This window comes from Arvicanthis niloticus, chromosome 8, assembly GCF_011762505.2.
Source record: "Arvicanthis niloticus isolate mArvNil1 chromosome 8, mArvNil1.pat.X, whole genome shotgun sequence".
Lineage (NCBI taxonomy): Eukaryota > Metazoa > Chordata > Mammalia > Rodentia > Muridae > Arvicanthis > Arvicanthis niloticus.
The window spans coordinates 37,793,289-37,817,569 of record NC_047665.1 but is presented as its reverse complement, the minus strand read 5'-3'; the positions used below and the strand labels follow the sequence as shown (position 1 = coordinate 37,817,569).

The window sequence follows — 24,281 nt, the reverse complement described above, 5'->3', positions numbered from 1 at the left end:
ACTAAGAGCTCAGAGTCTGATTAAGGTCATATGAGGGAGAGTCAAAAAAGATACTCATTGTCCCAGTGAGGGAATGGGAGCAGGGGCAAGATGGAGAAGGTCCAACCCCAGGTAGATGTTTCCAGAGCCAGAACTTGCCCAAGAGGCAAAAATCCTGGATCAAAAATGATGGAAATTTGCACTGAAAAACAATGTATGAGGACTTAATATATTTTGTTTTTAGAAAATTAAAGTCAGTAGAGCTTTTGGTCCATTTATTCCCTCCAAGGACAGTATCTAGCTGTCCAGATGAAAACAGGCTCCCTTTGACCATGAAAATCCAATAAATTCAAAGCACAAAGTAATCCTACCCCCCAAAGAAAACCCACAAGCAAGTGCACTTCTACCATCTTATCCGCACTCTACTTATTTCACCTGGACAGAGTCTCATATATTCCAGGCAGGCCTCAACTCACTATGTAGCTAAGAGTAACCTTGGACTTCTGATCCTCCTGCCTCAGTATCCCAAGTGTTAGGATGCCACCACAACATGTTTCCTATGCATTGAGTTTTCTTGTGTGGAGAATGCATCTTCATGGGGCTAGATAGATAGCTGCTACTTGTAACATAGTTTTTATGGTGATTTTTTTTTGTCCTGTTTGACTTCTCCAAAGATTTATCAGATTTTAATTTTTCATCTCTTCTCAAGCATATCAGAGTTATAAGATGAACATTAATAATCCACAGATCAATCTTCAAAATATTAAAATCCCAAATTTTCTAAATCAAAATTGGCATGTTGGCCTAAGGGGGAACTGCTCACATCTGACCTCTGGTGAAGGGCTGTGACAAGAACAAATCGCACCAAAGGCAGTACAGAAGTCCCCGTGGAGCACAAGCATGGGACACACACATGGCACACACAAACCCATATGTGGACTTGGGTCTTAACCCACAGGACTTCATTACACACAAGCAAACATTCCCAAGTTCCACTTCCTCCCTCCCCCACCAAAAAAAAAAAATCTCCAACTAAAAACATTTCTGGTCAAGCGTTTAAGGTGTTCATTAATTTTTTTCAATGTTTGTTTTTCTCTGCAATACAAGTTTATTACACATTCAGATCTACTTCCAAGTGGCATTACACATTTCATTAAAAGTGCAATCCCTTGTCATGAGGATTGCCAGCTCCTCAATCCTTCCTCACAAGGCTGTCATGTCCCTCATGTCACTGTGCACTAAGGTATCCAGTTACTTTGCATCTCCACATTCTGTGACATCCAGTCATCTCACATCTCCTCACAGTATGACATTTAGTCATCTGAGGTCACCACAGCTATGATGCCCAGTCACCTCATGTCTACACATGATGACTGTCATCCAGCACAGTGCTGCTAGGATTTCTTTGGACTTTACTTTGCCTTAATTCCCTCATTGATGCTTTTCCTTCCTCTCGGCACATCTGAAGAGCTTGCACACCTCGGCTTTTGTCTTTACTTCTCAGCTGGGCTTGGTAGTGGGTGTCTGTAATCCTTGCCAATTTCTTAGTGCCCTTCCCTTCCGTTTCCTCACCTACAATGCTAGGCTGAAATACCCCATCCCACGTGCTGTTTTAAAGACTGTACCACGTTAATTTAGTTTAACATTTAAATGGTATACATGGCACTCATTTGTTAACCTATTTGTTAACTGTCCATGAAGCATAATTAGGATATAACTTAATTTTTTCTATTTATATACATAAATACACACACACATACACACATGTGCATACATACATGCATGCATATACGTGCACATATACAAATGAGTGTGTACATGTGTGAAAATTAAAGTTCAGAAAAATTAAGAAATTGCTAAAGACTATAAGGCTAAGTAAACTTGTTTTTGTTTGTTTGTTTGCTTGTTTGCTTGTTTGTTTGAGTTAGAAATCCACTCTGTAGCTCAGACTGACCTTAAACTTATAGAGATCCTTCTGGTATTATAGAGGTAAGCTTAACTATACTTAGGTAAGAATTGATTTTAAGATCATGTATTTCAAATAAAAATTGGGAATAATTTTGCTATTCTAAATCTTTTCCTGCCACTCCCTATTACTCATTTTTATTTAAAATGGTTAAGAAATGTCTAAGCACACATTTTGGAAAACACAATAAGTGATGAGAATGAAAAAATTTGAAAGTCACATGGCCTTTTCCTTTAAGACACTCATAGCCTGCAGGGATTTGAAGGAGAAATGTCCCCTATAGGCCCATGTTTTTGAATACTTGGTCCTCAGCTGGTGGTGTATCTGTGGGAAGTTATGGAATCTTGAGAAGGTGCAGCTTTGCTGAAGAAAGTACATCACAGGGAATTGGCAGGGGTTGAGGGTTTATAGCCCTGCCTTACTTCCTGTTCTGCCTGTCTGTTTTTCTTGCCTGCTGTCATGTCTTCCTCTCTGTAATGGAGTCGATCCCTTTGGAAGCAAAAGCCACACTAAATCCTTTTTCCTTCAAATTGGCTTTGGCTGCAGTGTTTTATCACAGTGACAGAAAGTAACTAAAAGACTCTGTTAGGAGAGAAAATGAAGAGGTGAGTAACTTAACTCCAGGTCTGGAAGTGCCAGGAAGGCCATCTGTCAGTGGAGTGAAACTGCCCCCAGGAAATCATTGTGGATGCTCTAGACACCAGATTTCAAACCCAATAGCCAAGCACAGTAGCGTAGAAAGAGCTGAGTTCTGCCCATAGAAAAGCAATGGTTCTCAAACTTCAATGATCAGAAAAGCTAGTACATACAGACTTGGTCTTGCCTTAGGTTCAACACTGCAGTCTCTTGAAATAGGACAGAGTGCACAGTTAGAGCTGGTAATAGACGGAGCATGAGGCGGGCAGAAGGCAAATCCTAGACAGATCTCATTCTATGTTAGGGAGACCAAGCTTTATTTATCTGACAAGCTGCTAGTTAACGATGGCACGCCAGAGTGCCCTGTTCAGATTTACCGTAAAAGATGGTGGCTAGTTTTTCTGACATGGAGAAGAGATAAGAGCTACCCAATGTGGCAATGAAGTCGTGAAGAAAGGTATCATATTAACAAAGGGGCAGGAAAATGAGCAAAGAGCTTTGGAGTACAGGAGCTGGCAACTGGGCGGGCCTTAGCTAAGGCAGATGTAAGAAGAAGAAGTCGGGTTTGGGCCTGAAAGAGGATGCTACCATCAAAGAGAGAGAACAAAAGGGGATAAAGAATTTCAAAAACCCTAGGAAAAGCATCAGAGTAAAAATGGAACCTATGAGCTCATCTAAACTGACGAGAGATAGCTATGAAAAGCAAAGGATGCTTGCACTCCTACCCCTTGAGACATAAAGGGAGAACAATCAGAAATTCAGGCCATCTTTTGATACATGGTAAGTTTGAGGCTATAGGAAACCTTGTCTCAAAAGACAAACAAAACAAAACACACCATTCAAAGAAAGAGAAATAGGAAAACCACAGGGCAAGAGATGCCTCAGGTCCTCACATTCTCCAAGGATGGAGAGGTCCATGTACGTGGGCATGTTGATACTATAAGAATGTTATTCTATTCTACTAAATGTTCATGAGAGCTTTTAGTCTTCATTATTTTTTTTCCAAGCCCAGTCAAGAATTATGCTAGTCATGACCTTAGGAATACATGATCTTAAAAAGCTTTATGAAAGTTATAGTTATATGTACAGAATAGGTCTTAACACAATATAATGTCGAACTTAATATACTCAACACTTGCAGGTCTCCATACCTTCTGCAGAGCCTCTTCTGTTTTCTCAGGGTTTGTTTTAAGAGCTTGAGAAGCATCATACATAGGAATTGGCATAAATCTCAGCGTGTAGTTCCTGGAGAAAGGAGCAAAACCCATGTATTTTAAAATGACTTTCTGTTACCTTACTTGAACACATTTTTAGATCTAGAAAGGTAGTTCCAAAAATACCTTTAAATAGCTAGATATGGTGGTACGTGCTCCAGCATTCAGGAGACAGAGGCAGGCAGATCTCTGTGAGTTTAAGACCAACCTGGTCTACACCAGGGCCATTTAGATGCTGTCACAAACAAACAAACAAACAAACAAACAAACAATATCTTTTTTTATCCTTGCTAGACTAATATACACTTATAATCCTAGCACTGGGAAGGGTGAGGCAGGAGGATTGCTTTAAGTTTGCAGCCAGCCTGGGCTACATACAAAGTATCAGGCCAGCCAAGGCTACAAAATAACTCCAGACCTCACAAAACAAAACAAAACAAAACACTACTCTAAGTCACCCAGCCATCACAGGCCCTGGACTGCAGAGTGGCTTTTGATATCCATATGCACTGAGGCTAGATGACACCATTATCTTGCACTGTCCTACAAAACAGACATGAAGTTTACACGTGTAGTTTTGCTTTCTACTTCGAATTAACATGAAGGACCAAATCTTCACCTTGGGATGAGAAAGATGGATGGAGAAAAAGTGTAGAAAGAAAGTCGACAACTGGTTTTATGGTGTCAGCTATTTTATGGCTATCCATTGATCTGAAGGTAGCTGGCAACCCATACGTGATAGTCAGATCAAAATGGATACAAGCAGGAAATACAGAGACCAAAAAGATGCCAACACAAAATAATTTGTGCTATTCTGACACCCTTTGGGTAAACATATCCTCAGGGGAAAAGGGTAGCATGCCTGCCTAGGCATCCCAATCCCTGTGAGCCTGGACAGCTTGCCTGAAAAATCAGCCAAGGAATGACCTTTTGCCAATTGCTGGTGACTTGGGCATCGATCACATACAATGGAATAAAATCAGAGTCATGCTTTAGATCTCCAGTGAAGGGCTGTGAGTCTCATGAATATTTAGGTGGATGTCACTGGAATAGTGCCTTAGCAACTAACCCCCCTACAATAAGCCAACAGCCATGAAAAAAGAAAAAATGATCATTTTATTAGCAGCAAGATTTAGATGGCTGTTTCATCATAGAGAAAACGGGCATCCAGTTCACTCGCCCGAGTACTTCAACTCTAATTACTATGTTAGTGTGTTTTACAAAGTTGTTTGTTTTAAAAAGGAACCAGCCAAGGAGAATTAAAAAACAATAAATCTTTTTTATAGTCTTTCCTGCATCCAATTTTTATCACATGACAGACCAGCATGGTGTACTTACACACCAGTGATATGGAAGTGTTGGCATGTCAGAGCACAGCGTATATAATTGACTGACCCAGAGATATCGCTATCTATCTGGAGATTCTGGGTGTGTTCCAGGCTACTCTTAATGCCAACCTGGACTGGCAATGCTCCTTAAGTTTAGGGATGGATGTTGTGATATGAACACAGTGAAGATCACTGTTCCTACTCTAGGGACAGAGCAGCAGCAGAGATAGGTGGTTCTGTAGTCACAGACAGCTCTTGGAAGAGGTGGTGTACTGTGATGTGGTAAGCTGCCTCACCCACACTCTGCAATGGCCTGGGTCACTATAAAGAGAGAAAGGAGCCAGGCATGGTACTTGCCTGGAGTTTCAGAATTGTAAGGCAGAGACAAGAGGACTGTTGCAAGTCTGAGGTCATCATGGTCTACAAACCAAGACAAGGTCTCAAAGTGGGGGTTGGGGGACACCTTGGAACTGAATTCTTCTGATTTTGCAGAAATTTTGATCTTCTGGTTCAAGTAGAAGCATGTGGCTTTGGACCAGAAGGTATTTGGAACTGGTCATGGTGGCACACACCTTTAATCCCCAAATTTAGAAGACAGAGGCAAGAAGATCTCTGTGAGTTCAAGGCTAGCCAGGATTACATAGCAAAACTGTTTCAAAACAAAACAACAAAAAGAAAGCACTTGAAGAACATTAATTCTGATCCTCTCATTTGAGAAAAAAAAAGAATAAATGAAGAAGTGAGACATAGTATATTCTTGCTGATGGGTCTAGAGACAGTACATGGAGCCTGAAGTTCCTCCCAGCAGGCCTTTTTAATAGGGCTTGGGGATGGGCAAATGATACAGGACAGTGAGAACATCCTCCCTTCCCATGGGAAAAGGTTTTTCTGTGGCAGCCCCCCCACCCCCCGTCTCCTGTTATGTTTTAGATCATCTCCTTTTCACAGTTCAGAATCTGCTCAGAGCATTTCAGAAATTTGATGGTAGCCAGGGGCCATGTTCTTGTCACTTCGACATACCATAGAGCCAGGGATTAATTAGTGACACAGTTCCTTCTTGTTCTAGAGGCTCCAGCAATAAATGACATCTTTAACATTTTCTTAAGGCTGCAACAATTAAGGCAAGAGGCTCTGGACAGACACTTGCCTGGCAACAGCACCTGCATCAATACGCTGATGTCAAGTTCTGCCTCAGGAACCCAAGACCAAGAACCTTTGAGTCCACTAAGCTCTTGAATTTTCCATTTGCCTCACATTAGCCTCTATGAATTCGCTCAAGGTCAAAGGGCACATGGGTTCTCCATGTGAGGTTGGGCTCTTCTAGGTGAGTACTATAAATACCCTCTTCTTTGGAGACACACTGATTGATTTCTTAGACCAACATTAGCAAAAAACAGAAAAAACTAGATTCTAGTATTATTTCCTTCCATGCCTAGAATTGTTACTTTTTCATTTTATTGACCAGAAAAGTACATTTAGCAGCAAATAGCAATTGTAGCTATCAGTTACAATTAAAATAAATCATAGCAATATAAAATAAATACTCCTGGGACTGACCATTAATCAATTTCACTTTTATTTTCTGGACTATAGACAACAACTTGCCCCCACCAGCCCCTCACATCCCCACCCTCATGTCCAGATAAACAGAAGGGGAAACGCAGTGCGGAGACTGTGAGCCACAGAAGCAGGAGGAACAGTGGCCCTGATGACCACCTGCTTTGGCAGATCAGTACCTCGACACTTGTTCCGCACATTAGAAAACTCACATCAGGACAAAGCCACTATCCTGCTCAACTCCATGGCTGGACTACAAAGATCTGCTCTCTACCTATAGTTTCTTCTACCACCCCATAGGTGGCACCAATGCCATTGGCTCTTTAGTGTTATTCCGGAGAAGAATCCTAATTAAAACTTACTTTTCCATAGCAACAGCTATGTCTTGAAAGCCTTGTGCGGTAATGTTGTTTTTGTCCCAGATGACTGTCCTGTTTGGAAATGAAACCACATCAACAGTCAAATTCTGGGTGACGAGGGGTTGACTCACCCCCAACCCCCAGAGATAAAGCTCTTTGAGTCAACACTGTTTCTAGGCACATCCAGCCCTTTGACATCCTGACACACACTCATATCATGCACTGCAGTTACTTAATTTTGTAGAAATATTATAATGTCCTAAGTAAATGTAAGAATATGTGTTAGACTAAATTCATAGCTATCTCTAGCTGCATGTACTGGTATGTCATTGGCAGGGACATAGGTTGGTCATGCTTATAAGCATTCTAATGGATTATGTAAGCAAGGAATAACAATCATTTGTTTAATCAAAACAAAAATGACCATTTCACCCAATACTGTCTGTCTGTCTGTCTGTCTATCTATTTAATCTATCTAATCTATCTATCTATCTATCTATCTATCTATCTATCTATCTTTAAGGTGATGTCATACATGTTAAGCATACACTATACCACTAAGCTATACTTTTAGCCCCTACATCATAGCTTAACACAGCTATCACACAAATATTTTTGAAAAACTATACCTAAAAGCATAGCAAATATATTAATTTATTGTAATACTTAGGACTGGACCAGCCAGCAACTAGAGAACTTGGTCCCTCTGTTCTCCAGACAGCATCCTCATATTCACATAGAAACTGAAGCCCCTGACCAAAGACACTGCCCAGCCCTGTGTCCAACATAAACATCTTCAAGTCCAGAGACCTTCTCTATCCTCAAAACCTAGAGAGAACCTTGCTCTATCTCATGTTCTCACTTCCCTGTCCTGGTGTATGTAATCTTGAGAACCTCCCTCTCTCTGCTGCCAAAGACTAGGCTACTATGAGATAGGAGGCTGCCTACTTAACATATTTTCGGGAAAATACAACCTTACCTTCTGAACACATGCAATTGTGAGGTTTTACAATTCCCCTGGACACACACTACCTTTCATTTGTCTGGAGATCTTCAGCCTGACATTTACTGCTAATCCTGATGACCTCCACCATCCTCACTGACTTTTGAAGCCCTTGCTACTTGGCTTGTGGCTTCACTTTAGTTAGAAGGTTCTGATTCTATGTCATGTTAAAGAAAAGGAAGCATCTAAAAGGAGCCCTAGGAGAGCAACAGGCATTTGCTCTTCAATCAATACAATGACAGACCAGTGGCAAACCCTGATCACCCTGAGGAACAGACAACAATAGAGTAAAGTACTAGTGGTCCTCAAGAAGAGTTATGTGTACAAAAAGCCCAGAGCATGACTGAGAAGCAGAAATGATTCCCCTGGGGAGCCAGCCTTTGAAAAGCATACTTCTTGTGCCCTTGTGTTTTAAGTCTTTACTACAGAGGTGTGGAGTGGAGGAAAGGCCTCAGACCTACAACCACATATAGTCATGCGCCAAATAAGACCATGAATCACTAACTATATTGCCCAGGGATATCATGGGCAGTTTCTTTTATGCAAGCACCTCTGTGACACTTGCACAACTGTATCACCTGAGGATGCATCTCTTAAAAAAAGGCCTGTCACTATAAGACACAGATTGTCTAGGTCTGCTCCCTCAGCATGGCCTGCAAAGATTTCCCTGCTTCTCACTGACATTATCTCCCTGGTCAGGTGTCAAGACTACATTGAAAAAGAAACCACAACAACCAGAGGACTTGTAAAGACAAATACCAGAGGAAATACTATGTGTTTCAGGTGTCGCAACCAAGTACTTTGGTAAAAATTTCTTCCCAGCGGGTACCCTGGGAGGCCCAAACTCCCCCAGAAAGAGTACCTAGCCCTTAGGGTCAAGACAGTGGTACCTACCTGAGTTTGGTGTTGATCTGGAGAGCCTTGGCCAGCATCTTCGCTCCCATGTCCCCCATGCCATTCCCACTGATGTCCACTTTGGTCAGGGAGGTGTTGCTGCCCAAGGCATTGATGATGATGGTGACTTCGGCCTTGAGTTTTGAGTCAGCCAGGGACAAGGACTGCAGAGGCTGTGGGTAGGCAGACAGTACACAGCACTGAACGGCTTCCTCAAAGCAACAAGCACTCCCCCAACTCTCCATAGAGAACTGGGGATAGGACTCATTGAATAGCCTGCTTTGGAAATTGCTGTCTAAAGCCATGGGTGGGGGTGAGGTTGGAACCAGAAGTTTCTGACGTTAGACTCTTAGGGTGAACTGGTTCTTCACTGCTGAATATCTGCTGCTTCTGTGGCACAGAAGTGACCCATCTGAGGCATTATTCCTTTCTAGCCAATTTATTTTTCTACAAGTGAAATAATACCTTAAAGCACAGGGGTCAAACACAAAATAAAACATACCCCAGATGAATACTGTTCAGCGGATGAATATTTCCTAAGCATTTACTATACCCAACCACTGCTTCCTTTTTTCATGTGTGATCTACTTAACCCTCTCAGCCACCCACTACATGAGCAGGATTGTCATCCTCAGTCACCAGACAAGAAACAGAAGGGTTAAACAACTCAACCAAAGTCACAGAAGATGGCAGGCATGGGGCAGGTGTGTGTGTGTGTGTGTGTGTGTGTGTGTGTGTGTAAGTTTATAATCCCAGCACTTGTGAAGTAGAGGGAGAAGGATAAGAAGTTCAACACTAGCCTCATAAAGTGTTCAAAACCAGAATGGGGTGCATGGTATTCTATTTTACCAAAAAGCAATACAGCAAAACAAAACAAAGTCATAGCATTAGAGCAGAGTGAATCTTGTGTGATCTAGTTTCAGGGTGTCTGCTCTCAACAACTCTACTGCACTTCCCCCAAGGAGCTTATTTTAGAACATTTTTGGTCACCATCCTTTAACTCTTAAGTTTCTATCAGAAGATATTTCTGTGATTCAAGAAACAAAAAGTCATATGTATGACTACACACCATTTGTGACTCCACACCAACTGAAAGCTACTCAGGCTGGATACAGGTTTGGTCGGGCCTTTAGGGTACATGACCAAACAATTAATAGGGCTTCCTCTTGTGCCCAGCTCCCTCTAATTGCTCTACTGTCTCTCTAGTCCTCTAGGCATTTGCATTTGCATGAAGATATATTGCAGTGCAGGGATGAATCCTAAAACATACACCCACAAGGCATGAAGGATCCCAGTTCAGACTTGCTGAATGATGACATCTTCTGTCATGTGGAGTATTTTACTCTGGCCTCATTCTCTCAAGCAGCTCTGCTACCTCAGGCAGATAAATGGCTAGAAGCTGAGTGATTTCCATGGCGACAAGCAAACATAATGTAAGATCTACCTGTGCCTGCTCCACCAGGTCGTACTGATCATGCATTAATGTGTATGAATGAGAGGTCTCTGTCAATGACATACAAGAACAGTATGAGGGAGTTAAAGTCTAGACATCAGTCAACCATGGCAGCTCATACTTGAAATCTCAGCACCTGGGAGGTAAAGGTAGGGGGATAAATTGTGGCCAGACTATACTGTATGAGGCCTTGTTTCAAAAAGAAGAAGAGGAGGAAGATAAAAAACAAAATACTAAATATCAACAGAGTGCTATGGTGTGATTCAGACCGAGTGACTGTACCACCATCCTTGACATCCACATGCCATACTGCTGATCAGACTTAGCCCAGGACAATCAGAAGGCAACTGCACACCAGTCCAAGTCAAACCTATGCAAGTAAAAGAGACGGCTGGTGCCTAAGGTGATGGCATCTCAGCCAGAAAGCTACGTGTATAGTGCTCTTACTATTCTACAGTCAGATAAGTGGAAAACAATGAAAAAATGCTCAGACTCAGGCAATCTAATGTTATATAAAACAAAGCCAAACATGTAGCAGCACCTCATGGAAAGCTGTAGCCAGCTTCACCATTTCTATACTCCCTCTTCCACCACCACCAAAACGATCTACCATGGCTTCTTTCTCATATTGGGAAAATGCCAGATCTCCAAGCTACTATTCCATCACTACATTCAAATTCTAACACACAAACTAATACTTAAGGATAATGGGAACGGGGGGGGGGGGGCTGTATTGCATACATATTTATAAGGTCAGTTCTTCCCGATTCATTGAATTTCCATGCAGTCTTACCACCTGGATGCTTAATGCTTAACCTAGACTCAGTCTCCAGGTTGCTGGTGATCCTGGGAGGAAACTCATCATGTTCTGTGGATTGCAACAGGGGTTTCTAGGCAATCCTTCAGAACAGATTCTCTGCCGTGTTGGCTGATCACTGTCATCATCTCATGAATCTGGATGTAGTCACCTTCATCTACAGTTGAGAATCTGGGTTTTCCCACTGAGCATTGTGTGCAGTTCTGGGTAACTAAGCTATTCCATGGGCTGCCAGGGAATGTGTGCCACACAGGGCAAAGTGTCAAAGGCAGAGATTACATTCTGAATGTCCAACTCTTACTTAAGTAAAACAGAAAATAGGCCCAAAGCAATTGGTTTTCTGTAGAATAAATATTTGAATGCATGAGGCTCAACTCCTAATCACTTTAAATTGGCCTGCATATTATAGATTCCTAAGTAAAGAAAAATTGATGGTAATTGCCTTTTGAAAAACCCACATCATTTTCAGTAACACAAAAATAAAAAGCTATTCACTGTAGAGTTATTAGCAACATACTAATCAAACTTGTAACTTGGCAGAATTCACATTTACATAGCAAATATGTCATCTGCAAATATGTTTTCAGGTACATTTTGAATATCAAAATTATCTTTAAGTAAGAAACTAAAACTACAAAAACAGTTTGTAGACCCTTAAGCAATAAGTAGAACTTGAAATAATACATTCTTCATGAATTTGAAAAACTTCTTAAATTATTTACTAAGACACATATTTGGGGATGAATACTAAGTGTGATTTTGTAACATGAGGTTCTTAAATCTTTTAAAAATGGGCCAATATCAGAAAATCTGTTAATATCACGGAGTGGCACAAAGTCAAATTAAATGTATAAAATTAGTATTACATGCCAATTCTATCCTTGACTTTAGTAATCTAATGTAAAAAGAAAAAAATCCTGAGATTATTAGCAGGTGAGAACCCAGCAATATAGCAGAATCCATAATAATCCATTCAATAATTAATTGAATTGTTTAGCCAAGGTTTGAAATTACAGCCTTATGACAGAATATCAAGAAAACAGAATTTTCACCTCTCAGGCAAAGAAAGGCCTAGCAGGGCAGAAATTTCGGAACCCCAAACTCATAGCTGCCTTAGGGAAGTTGGCTTACTGATGTCATAGAAGTGTCTATCATTTCCTGGCAGAAGTTAAAAAAACAGAGTGACATACTTTGCCTGATTCATGTAAGAAGTTACTTTACCACCCATAGTGTGACTCTTTGCAATGGCAACAAGAATTTGAATTTTTGAAACTGTGTTTCAAGCATGACTTTGAGAAGAAAAGGACAGTCTTAAGGAGAATCAGTAAAATGGAATGCAAGACACAACACTCTGTATTGAATGAATTCATGACACTGCTCTACTTTATCAGTTAAATAGCTTCCTTATCTCGTGCACATTAGGATGCTACTCGAAATTAAATGCCTTCACTCTGATCTAAGTCTTGCTCAGAAGCAACTAGAAGGCACAACAATATAAGACAGATGATGACAGTCCAAGCAGCCATTAACAATGAGAGAAACCCTCCCACCCCCGCACCTGAAAATCTGTATAATTACTAGGTAAAGCCCAAGTTGAAAACATGATGTTTTTCAGTCTAATGCATGGCAAAACAACCAGCTAGCTAATCTGCAAATTCATGTTGTAGCTGGATAGGATGCAGAAGGGTTTAAGAGTTAATTTATACCTTTGAAAATCTTAGTTTGAGCCAATGAGAAGATGCAGTGGTAAAAGTCCTGCTGCCAAGACTTACAGCCTAGAATCCCCTAGAACCATGGGGTGGAAGAAGAGAACTGACCCCTAAGAGTTGTTCTCTAATGCCCAGACATATGCTATGGTACTTGTGAGGTGAGTATACACACACACACACACACACACACACACACACACACACACACAAATAATAATAATAATAATAATAATAATAATAATAATAATAATAATAATAATAGTTTTCAAAAGCTCTTAGTTTTAATCTTCCTGATATACTGAAGAATAGGATTTAAAGTATTCAAAACTGTACTAAAGCATATTCCATTTTTAAAATACTGATAAAAGCTACATGTGAATTATCTGAAAGCACTTTGGCCTCAGTCCAATAGAAATAATCACAAAGAGGTAAGTAAAGTGTGTCACGTGATACTCACAGAGTCTTCATCTTGGATCATCTGCACTAAGTTGTCCAACACAGGCGTCAGATTTCTAAAGAGATTTTAAAGACGTGGACAGTGGGATCAAATCAAAAGCTGTCAGAAGGCTGGTTATTTTCATCATTGTCATATAAAAAATTAAAAACTCTTACTTGGATTTCATATTATTAAAATTTTTGCCTAACGCCAGGTGCTGTATTGATCTGTTTTTACTGAGCCACACAATTAGGGTAGATAGGTCGGATTCTAAACCTGGAAAGAAGAGTACAGATGGAGTCAGAACACAAGTGACAAGTGACGTCATACAGTGGGGTGGCTGCCTGTACTGAGCTCAGTGCCCCACGGCCCTTAGCCTTTATCCTCAGCAGAGCTCTCTGCCCTCTTTCATGTCCTACTACTTCACAGTGGTGAGCTCACTTTTTGCAGACGTACCTAAGCCTCCTCTACAGTCAGTGGCTGTGCAAGTCAGCAGCATCCAGAAATCACATTGGTGAACGGTTTCTCCTCTCCCGCCACACTACTCACTTGCATGTAAGTTTTCTATGCAAAGTTAACAGGCTCAGGTCACTCCTAAACCAGCAGGAATGATGCTAATTAAGTAAACATTTTGAAAGAATTTAATGACTACCAAGAATCTAAAAACCCTGGGCTCAAATCTTGACCACAGGAGGAAGGATATTTTATGATGTGTTTTAGAATTTGTATATTGGGACGTGGCTACTTCCTCTTGTCTTGCTTGCTCCAGTAGCATCTGAGTGTCTTTTGTGACATACCGTTGTCGGAGATATCTAAGCTGGTGATGTTGTGGATTTCAGCGATGCAGCCTTCTAACACTTGAGCTCCTCCTGACCTCAGCTAGAGACACAGAACAAACAGAAAATGAAGTCATCTTCCTGCTGCAGGGGAGCCTGAAAAATCACTAACACAGTGTCTTAAAATCATCAACTCCCAACAGCTCTAAGTGGAGTGAGGATGCTATTACAATGGTAAAGGAATGGTACCGTTTCCTACAATACACAATCCAGCATTAAACCCCAAACTTCTTTAAAAAAAGAAAAGGGGGAAGAAGTGAGGCTGAGTGAGTCATGTTTAACTGCCGGGGAGAGCTGGGGATGTAGCTCAGTGTTGGGCACTTGTCTGGCATGCTCAGGGCCCCAGGGTTAAATCTGTAAAAAACAAACCAAACAACAAAAAAAAGGCAATGTGTGCCAATATATACAAGCTTTTATTCTAATTCTAGAAATTGAGCAAATCCCTTCAGAGAGTAGAACATGAGTGTTTCAACCTATGGCTTCTGCTTCCAAGGTTTGACTCATCTATCCTAGAGAAGAGCAAAGCAGCCATGGGAGACAAGTGCCCCACCCCTGAGTCTTTCCCTATGAAATCAAAGTGAATATTAGGGGTTCGAATTTTCTTAACTCTCCAATAACACTAGGCTACTGTAAGGCCTCTCTGCAGGAGGCAGAGTGCCCACCTTATGGTCCTTCCTGCTCAGGAGATGTATTATCTAACTGGAGAAGACCAGTTATCATTTACTAGGAATTCATTACATACCCAGGAACATGAAACATTTTTACAGCATTTATATCAATTTCTACTCCAGATTTAGGTGGTACCATTTTCTACACGTTCAAATTGATACAGGAATTTAAAGAATCTTCATTTTATATTTCACATGCAATAGTTTTATGATGCCTTGCAGCTAAACATACAGACTCTGCTGCACACTCTTGTACGTTAAGCACAGATCTTCAGGGTCACAGGATTAAATATATTCATATGTTGTAAGGTGATAGCAAATTGCTGTCAGGTGCCTTGGTGAGAGTCATCCAGAGAGAGATCTCTCAGGGAATAGTCCTACAGCAGAGAGCCTGCCTGACTCTTCTCACTATCCATGATAGGGATGGGTTGATTCCCTGAACTCCTGTAGACACTATAATTCAGCATGTTCAAATTCTTTATGCATAGACCACATGGAAGCTGCATGTGAGGCTCTCCAATGACATTAGTTCGCCTCTAGGCTACTCCAATAGTCAACCCTACATGATGCCATGTGAAGAGTCTTTAGGCTGTACTGTTTGGGGACTGGTGACAAGAAGAACAGCCTGTCTCTGTTCAGTGTAGACATCATTTTCTCCAAATATTCTGAACCCACAGTGGATGATCTCTCAGATGCAGATTCCAAAGCTGCTGAGGAACTGCTGTATTTTGCTAGTTATTCTCAGGTGTTCTCTAGCAAATGCCTATCAAGCCTGTGTTACCATGGCAACTCCAGACAAACCTTGTTTTTTCCCCAGTACAAAGTTTTAAGGATTTTAATTTTATTTTAGTTTTAAATTTATTCATTCATTCATTTGTTTGTTTGTTTCATGTGTGTGTGCATGTACACACATGCTTGGGTACTCTTCGAGACCAGAAGACCTAGAGCTAGGAGGTTGCTTAAGCACTCAGCCACTCTCCTTGGCATCTCTAGCAGTTCCCAGCATGATGCTATTTCAAGAGCCACCTGTGGGCTCATACCCATCATCAACAGTGTGTTTCCTGTCTAAGGTAAGGATAGAAATGAAATACAAATTTCTCAGAGACCTTAAAAACAATTGCAGGCCTATTGCACATAATATTACAAATGAAGGGTTTGTATATTTTGTCTTTGTAGACCTTTCTAGCAATTAATTCTAAGTACATTTTTTATAATGTGTCCCTTTGAGACTGCCAATTTTAAAAGTAAACAGAGAAAGAAGAGCAGCCATCAGTAGCTATTGAGATGCATCGCCCTGGTCAGGGCTTGTCAACACTCAAAGCAGGCTTGCCTAGCATGATGCCAAAGATAAAGGGGAAGTGACTGGAGCCAACAGCTCAAGAAACACATGATACTCAGAGCATGGAAAGGGAGACACTTTAAGAAGATAAGGGCAAGCTCATTGGCCTTTCTGATATATATGCACTGACACTTATTCCTGTGGAGAAATAAAACTGTACAAGAAAATCCCTACACTCACTCATTATAAAGTGCAGTAAAATATTCCTTGTAAAGAAATGGAAAATGCAAATGGCATGTAGTGATCAATTCTATTCATTTTGTAACTGTTTTTAGTGATGTAGCATACCACACAAAACCAGTATTTTCTCAACACTTAAAAAATAATGAACAGTTGAACACATCCTAGATTGTTGATGTATAAAGTACTTACACAGTGGCCAAGCTAAGGGAAGCCCAAAGAGGAAAAAGACAAAAGACCATTATCAACAGCAGGCAGAACAAGAATGAAGGCAGAGCTGAAGTTTCTACAACACACCACCTAAATCATCAGTTCCAAGAAATACTTCCAACTAGAAGGTGCTTCCAAACACAATCCAAAAATTTAAATAACTCATCTTTAGTTAGTGATAAGAATATCAATTACATTTATAGGTTATTAGGTGCCCAGAATTCCCTTAAAGCTAAAGCTTTCCTGAAACGGTAAAAGCTTTCCCATTACTTTAAATGAAAATCCTTTTAAATGAATTTGCATAATTAAAGCCACGTATGCATATGTGAATATAGAACTTGTTTTTAAATCATGCTCATTTGCATCCCATACACTAACTAGCATTATTTAAAAGAAGGCAAGATTGAGCTGGTAGTGGGTGGTGGTACATTTATAATCCCGGCACTCAGGAACTTACTGTAGGAAGGTGGGGAGCTTGAAGCTGGAGTGTTTCCAGTCCAGGATGGACAAGAGAGTGAGACCTTGACCCAAATAATAACCAACTGACAATAAAAAAATGAGCAAAATGGGCCCACATGATTGTACACACTTGTAATTCTAATATTTGGGAAACAGGGATTGCTACAAATTTGAGGCCAGTCCACTTGGTCTACATAAAGAATCCCTGGCTATCCAGAGATGTATAAGAGCTTGTCTAAATAAATAAATGAATGGAAATCAGAGCAGTTCCGTATTACAGCATCACTGAAGAATTTAATTGTGTTTCCTCACAAAACTGCCCCCTTCCTGAGGGTAGTGGAGCACTTGGAGAGGATTTGGTTCTAAGTGAAAAGTCAAGTCTAGCATTCAAGCATGTACCTAATAGAAACTCAGGTGTGATCACATATGCTTACAATCCCAATTCTTGGGATTAGCAGTTCAAGGTTATCCTTGGCTATGAAGCAAACACGAGAACAGGCTGGTCTACAAAAGACCCTGCCTCACAAAATTTAACATACCTTTCAAAACTGTTTTAAAAATTATATTTATCTGATCATGGGGAAAAAGTTGTGTGGAATTCTTCCAAGCTTCTGACTAGCAATCTAAGATTGAAGAAAGCTGTGCTTAAGATAGAGAAACTGAGAACTTAACAGCAAAAGAATGTTTCTACATTAGGGAAAGTTTCTTTCCGAGAGCAATGTACAAAGTAGTACCCCAAACAAGGAACTGATAGTTAAACCCTGGAAACAGCAAGTGGCCCAGGATTATCCTGTAACTCCCAATACCCTTTGGGAAGGTTGGCTATGTCATGAAGAGAAAGAAACTGAAATCCAGTTACATTTGGACATCTAGCCCTAGGAAGCAAGTGTGGAACAAAACACTGTAATTTTGTGCTTCACCAATTTTAATGAGCAGCATTTTAACACATAGCCAGGAAGCACGGTCAGTGGTCCTGTAAGTCTAGCTATAAAACGGTGGACGAACATAGGGCTATGTCCGATACTTATAAGGCTTGCTTTATTAGCACTGTAAATTTTCCTATAGCCCATAAATGAAAGACTCAAACTAAGGTAAAATTATCATAACAACGATCCAGCCCACTGTCAAAATTAATCATTTGATCTGGATTCCCATCATCATAAACCGAAAACTATTAGATGGAAGGTCTACCTCTAAAGGTTGACTTTAGAAACTGCTGTAATCCTCCTGCCCTCAAATGTACCCTCACTTCTCCCAATACCTGGATTTCAGGGGTACACCACCATGTCTGGCCTGCCTGACATTTTTAACTTACAAAATTATTTTATATGGTTGACCTAATATTACCTTCCAAAGATTTTCAAATCACAAGAAGACATTAAGAACAAGTTTTAAACCAGGCCCACCTGGTAGTCTTTGATCAAGGTCCTGTCTCAAAATAGCTGAGACAAAAATAACTAATCGTAATTAATGTTCTAATGATTGCCAATGTTGGTATTAACAGAGCTCCTTCAGAGAGCTGGATTGCCTCAAATACTTTAGATTTCACCATTTCCTCATATGGATATGGGGTCAACAGATCACTCGTGCCTGTCACAGCTTGATCATGGTGAAAGAATGCCTTATCAGGCTGAAAGGCCACCGTTGAGTCACAGCTAATGTAGTTTGGCCTGAGTTTGGTCATAGCAGTCTCACTAACTTCCTGTTCCTTAGGGAATGACCCTTAGCAGCCCCCATCACCTCATCAAACATGTTAATAAGAGAAATGTTTCCCGTTGCTGGAGTCAGTTTCTACTTCATGTCTATCTTTACAAGTTGAGGGCCAATGAACACATTTACAGATCCACTACTCAAAATTAGTATTCTAGGGTTTTGGTTTTTAGCGTTTGTGGAGTTTTGATTTTTCTGAAACAATAAGATCTCAATAGTGACCTTCACACCAAAATTAATGACAAAGTCCATCACTGATACTTCATATGGAACAATTCCAGCCTTGTCAACTTCATGGATGACTCTTCATATCTGTCTGCAAATCTTACTCCGTATCTAGCAGCAGCTTGGTGCCTGGTGTTTCGTGAAGCAATTAGGGGGACCAAGTATTACACAAACATTGCCCTCTAAAAAGCCACAACATGGCTAGGAAAGCAAACAAGAGCCAGATTTATAATTGTGTGAGAGCTGCATATCAAGGAAGGAATGTGCAAGCAGACACAAAGAAAGGAACACAGCCATAGAGGGTGACTTAGGGTACGTTGCCAAACAGAACTCCTTCAGACCTTGTGACAGCTTCCTGGAAGATACTAATCCTTCTTCCATCTTAAACACACACACTGAGACTCAGTGACATCATTGGCGATGGCTCATCTACACTATCAGACTGGATATGGAATCACCTAGAAGGCTCACTTCTGGGCATGTCTGCTGAGGCATTCGCTGAGGGAAAAAGTCGCACATGACGTAGGCAGCAGCATCCTGTGAAACAAACAGCAGCAGCACTCATCGCTCTCTGCAATGTGACAGCTGCCTGGTTCTCTGCATCCTGAGATGATGGCAGCCTTAAACAGTGATCTGAAATAAAACCTTCCTTCTCTAAGTTCCTTTTGTCAGATATTTGTCACAGGAATGAGCAGAGTGAGTCAGTCTGCCTAGGATGACACAGTCTGATTTATAAGGAAGTCTGGCTTTGACTTCAATCCTCAAGGACAATAGCCTTGAGAAGAAAGAGGGTTAGCAGGGACCACAGCACAACAATCTTAAAGGCACAAACAGGAATGGAGACTCCATTCTGTGTGGAAGAAGAGAATGGAGAATGAGGAGGGCACACTGGGCAAATCAAGGCTCAAAGCAGGCAAGTGTCTGTAGCTGAGAATTGTCTTACTAATGTCCACATGAATTGATAGTTTCAAAATGAGGAAAGTCTAGGTATCCTCTAACACACACAGGCATTTGGCCGCGATTCCTCTCTGAGGGCTCCTCTATTGGAAGTGTTCAGGGCTCCTCTGTAATTTCAAGAGATATTTTAATGTTCCTGTCTTAAACCAAGATATTAAAATAGTTATTAAGAAGCTAACTATTCTGTTTTACACCCTACAAATCCAAGTTCAGCTCTAAGCATTGGTCCCCTGAAACCAATGTGGTTCACTGCTTTTCATGATGCAAAGGTAGTTGATGGTTTTGCATCGTGGGGATACATCATAAAACACTCAGGCAACAGGCACTAAGACTGAGGGGAATGTCAGTAAAAGCATACGCAAATGTTATTGGAAAGGTGTTCTGTGGTGACTTGTAGATACAATTGCAAAACACAGAACATGTGAAAATTGTGTAATGTCTTTTTATGCTTCACTTCTCCCTATGGAATCACAGTGTTACACTCGCCCAGGAAGGATGCAGAAACAATTTTCAGGCTGGTATCTATTACAGTACTGTTAGGGTGGTCTTACCTCACAGTTGCTGAGATCCAGAGAAACTCCTTTTAAGCTATGATTGCAGGCCAGGCCCAAGAGCAGTGCCCTGAGGAAAGGCAACACACATATGAGGCACAATTTCACATGAAGACCAGTAATGTGTACACAATGGCACACTCTCACACATACATAAAGCAATCACACACACAGATACACACACAGACAGACACACAGACAGACACACACACACACATAGCAAGCACACTGAACAAAGCCTGGAAATTCAACCTTTTCTGAAACACAGGCCAGGCACCATACACTCACAGTTTTTGAAAATGCCAACTGCATTTTGACAACAGTGGGCATGTGACACTTCTGTATTCTCCTGTCTGACAGGAGGTGACTCTATCATAAATGCAAGCCTTGGAAACACTACTATTCTTATGCAAATAAACCCGCAACCCACCTAATTGCATACTGAAATCAAATTGTGTTCATCATGGATAAATCCCCACCTGCATCTGCTTGAGAACCACGTTAATGAATGCTCGAATATTACTATGTGATTGTTATTAGCGTAGCACAGTAAGGCTGGCTTTCCCTAAGGAATAGACAGTGATGAAGTCTAGCCTTACAGTATTCCAGAAGGTGAAATGAGAGCTAGATGAGTTTGTTAAGTCACCTAACAGAGAACACGGGTGAAGATAAACACCCTGGAGATAAGAAGGTACATGCCTTGTAGCTGTGTCCAGAATCCTGGCAGTCCAGCCACCTGCAGGACCAAGGCAGATATCATCTCTCTTCCATAAATTGAGAAGAGTAGATTCATTGCCCTGTTATCAAAACTCTCAAGAAAGTAGATTGATTTCCCTGCCACAAGCAGTGGAGTCCTATGAAGTCCAATGCCACTGAGAACACCTGGAGCCATGTGTGCACAAGCAGCTCTTAGTTCTACAGAACAGAGGCTCAGTGGGCAAAGGCACCTGCTACCAGGTCCAATGACCTGAGTTCAACCCCGTAACTCAGGTGATAGACAGAGCCAATTTCTGCAAGGTGTATTTACTCAGGCTCAGGCAAGCACGCACACACATACACACATACATACACACACACATACACACACACACACACACACACACACACACACACACAGTAGATAAATATAAAACAAGAGGAAAAAATTCCACCAAATGGAAAAAAGTCCTCAGTCAGACCTCATGATGAACTCCAAGCTGAGCAGCAGGAAGGAAAGAGACAGTGAACAGGACACAAGGCAGACAGCGCACACACTAAACATTTCCTACCTGGAGTGACACCTGTTCCCAATGCTCCTAGAAAAAGGGTCTCCACCCAGGGAAAGGATTTCTACCCCAAGGAGTGTGAAGACACAGGGAATGTGGGAAAAGAAGGAATCACTTCCTGTCAGGTCCTTGAGAGTTTGTCCTTCCAGCAATTCTTAGGACTTGTGCATACACTGAGAGCTCCACAATAGCCAATGTACAGCCATTCTACTACATATGCAAAGGTCAACAACACTTACAATATTGAAACACTGTGAACTTACCACCAAAACCATCCTGAGTATGCCAGTTTCTGGATCCACTGATCCACAAATCTTGATCAGTGTGTGTGTGTGTGTGTGTGTGTGTGTGTGTGTGTGTGTACATGCGCGTACATGCACGCATGCTACCTCACCAACCAAACATCAACTATTCTTACTCTGTAACTACCCTGCTACAAATTGATTTCCTTGTATAGACGTAACATATAGTAAATATGACTAATACTACTAGTAGTAGAAATAGTTAAACATTGATTAAACATACACAAAAGAATGTCCAAAATGGGCTGGATAGAAGTTTGAAAGGACAGTGGTCTCTGAGAAAATATCTCAAACTTTCTTCACTTTTGTACACTGGACTATATCAATGCTGGGAATACAACTTCTCCGTGACATCTTTTTATAGGAGTCCAAAAGCCACAGGAAAGACTGAAAGAGAAGATGCAGCAAGGCAGCATCCATTGTACACTATTCACTGTCAGCTTACATGTCACTCTCCTGCCTCAGAAGTCTTTCTCACAGGTTTGTTCTGCCTCCCTTTTCTCCAGCACATTCATAATCACAAATGTAACTCTAAAAGCTATGGAGATGACAAATGAATCACTCACTTCAAGGGCTCAGGAGACAGTTTTGTTCCTGAAAGATTGATTTGGATCAAAGACAGAGAACTGCTGAAAAACTGCTTGAAAGATGGAGGGACTTCCTTTCCTTTCCTGGAAAACAAAACAAAACAAAACAAGATACAAGCATCAAAAGAGTGGTGCCATTCCATCCACCCTGCTTATTCGGTATGCAGACAGGTGAGATACACAAACACAGCCATATCTTCAGAAGAACATCAAAGAAGAAACAAGTATCTAAATGATATCTAAGAGTGTAAGACCATTAAACCCACAAGACAATTTATTTCTACCCTTGGTATCTGAAAAACTCATTGTATTTTAGCTCACTGATCTTCAAGAAACATTACAAAAATAAGGAGTCAGACTTGAGTGTTATTCGCCAAGGGTAAGTGCTTTGCCACTTGCTGGTCTCGGTGGTGCAGCTGGAGGTGCATTTGGCACTGTGCTAAGTGACAGTTCATTAGCTTCTCTGCCTATTTGTTTTTTACAGCACTGGAGACTGAACCTAAGACTCCATCCATGCATGAGAGGCAAGCATTCTAACACTGAGCCGCACACTCAGCTTGGTTTTTGAGAGAGTCTCATGGAACCCAGGCTGCTCTTAAATCCATTATATAGCCAAAGATAACCCCAAATTCCTCAGCCTCCTGTCTCCATCTCCCAAGTACTGGGATGATAGAAATGTGCCATTTTGTTTTGTTGTCTTACTATGTACCCAAGGATGGCCTGAAACATGTTATCTTCCTGCTTCTGCCTTCCAATTGCAGGGGTAACAGACTAACTGCTACCCACCCCCAACCCCCAACAAGTGAGTGGTATGATTAGATCAACAGGTAGTCTCAATGAGATGGTTACCTGAAGTGGAACTGAAGAACAGCACAGACGGTGAATGGCATCAAGCCTGTATGACCAGTAACCTATTTGTCTACCACATTCAGAGTAGAAACCTAGTCATTTAGGGTCCAACATTATTATAAAGACAAAGTGGGAAACGAAGTGGCTGAGAAAAGAATGCTTCTCTTGCTATGTCAGTCAGCGTGGATCAAGCCATACTGTTAAGTCAAACCCGTACTCTAACAGATTGCAATGGAGCAGGCCTTAAGCCCCACACTACAGTGTGCAGGTTTAGCTTGCTCTATTCTCTAAGATTCCAGAATGGCTCAGCAGTGTGGAGCACTTAGCTGATGCCGGTGATGCCACTTAGATGATTGCAAGTCATACGGAAGGCAGCAGGCATCTCAGGGGTCTGTCACATAATAGGCAACAGCATTTTACATGTGCAGAAGTCTTTTTTAAAAAGCAGTGATACTTGAGAGCTTTAAAAGCAATGTCTTAAAATGTGACAATTTCCAGCTACTTGTGGGAAAAAAAAATGTAAACCCTGAGAATTTTTACCTAAGAAGAGAAAAAGTCAGACTAGGAATAATCAGAGTTCTGGTTGGATACATGACATTAGATATCTCAGAGAGTTATTTCCAAATGGTAGAGCCTATCAGCTTCTATATTCTGTGTAAGCGAATGTGTAGATTGTATATTTTGGTAAGCAAATGTGACATATTGCTATTTGGATATACTTCTATTCCTAATCCTCTACTTGTGTGCTGTTTTAACATTCTCTAATATTCTCTGTCCCTTTATAAGAGACAG

The 24,281-nt window shown here is 41.0% G+C and overlaps 1 protein-coding gene across 12 annotated transcripts in view; it reads right to left on the bottom strand.

Moving 5' to 3' along the window:
• Positions 1-24,281, bottom strand: part of Carmil1 (capping protein regulator and myosin 1 linker 1) — a 264,452-nt gene that overhangs the window by 64,601 nt on the left and 175,570 nt on the right. For all 12 annotated transcript variants that reach the window (XM_076939239.1, XM_076939246.1, XM_034510864.2 and 9 more), the window contains exons 16-23: positions 22,620-22,724; positions 20,487-20,556; positions 14,149-14,230; positions 13,528-13,627; positions 13,373-13,427; positions 8,937-9,109; positions 7,043-7,111; positions 3,733-3,826 (exon numbers count right to left, since the gene is read on the bottom strand). In XM_076939239.1, coding sequence (XP_076795354.1) covers positions 3,733-3,826; positions 7,043-7,111; positions 8,937-9,109; positions 13,373-13,427; positions 13,528-13,627; positions 14,149-14,230; positions 20,487-20,556; positions 22,620-22,724 — 748 coding nt within the window. The remainder of the gene's footprint in view (positions 1-3,732; positions 3,827-7,042; positions 7,112-8,936; positions 9,110-13,372; positions 13,428-13,527; positions 13,628-14,148; positions 14,231-20,486; positions 20,557-22,619; positions 22,725-24,281) is intronic.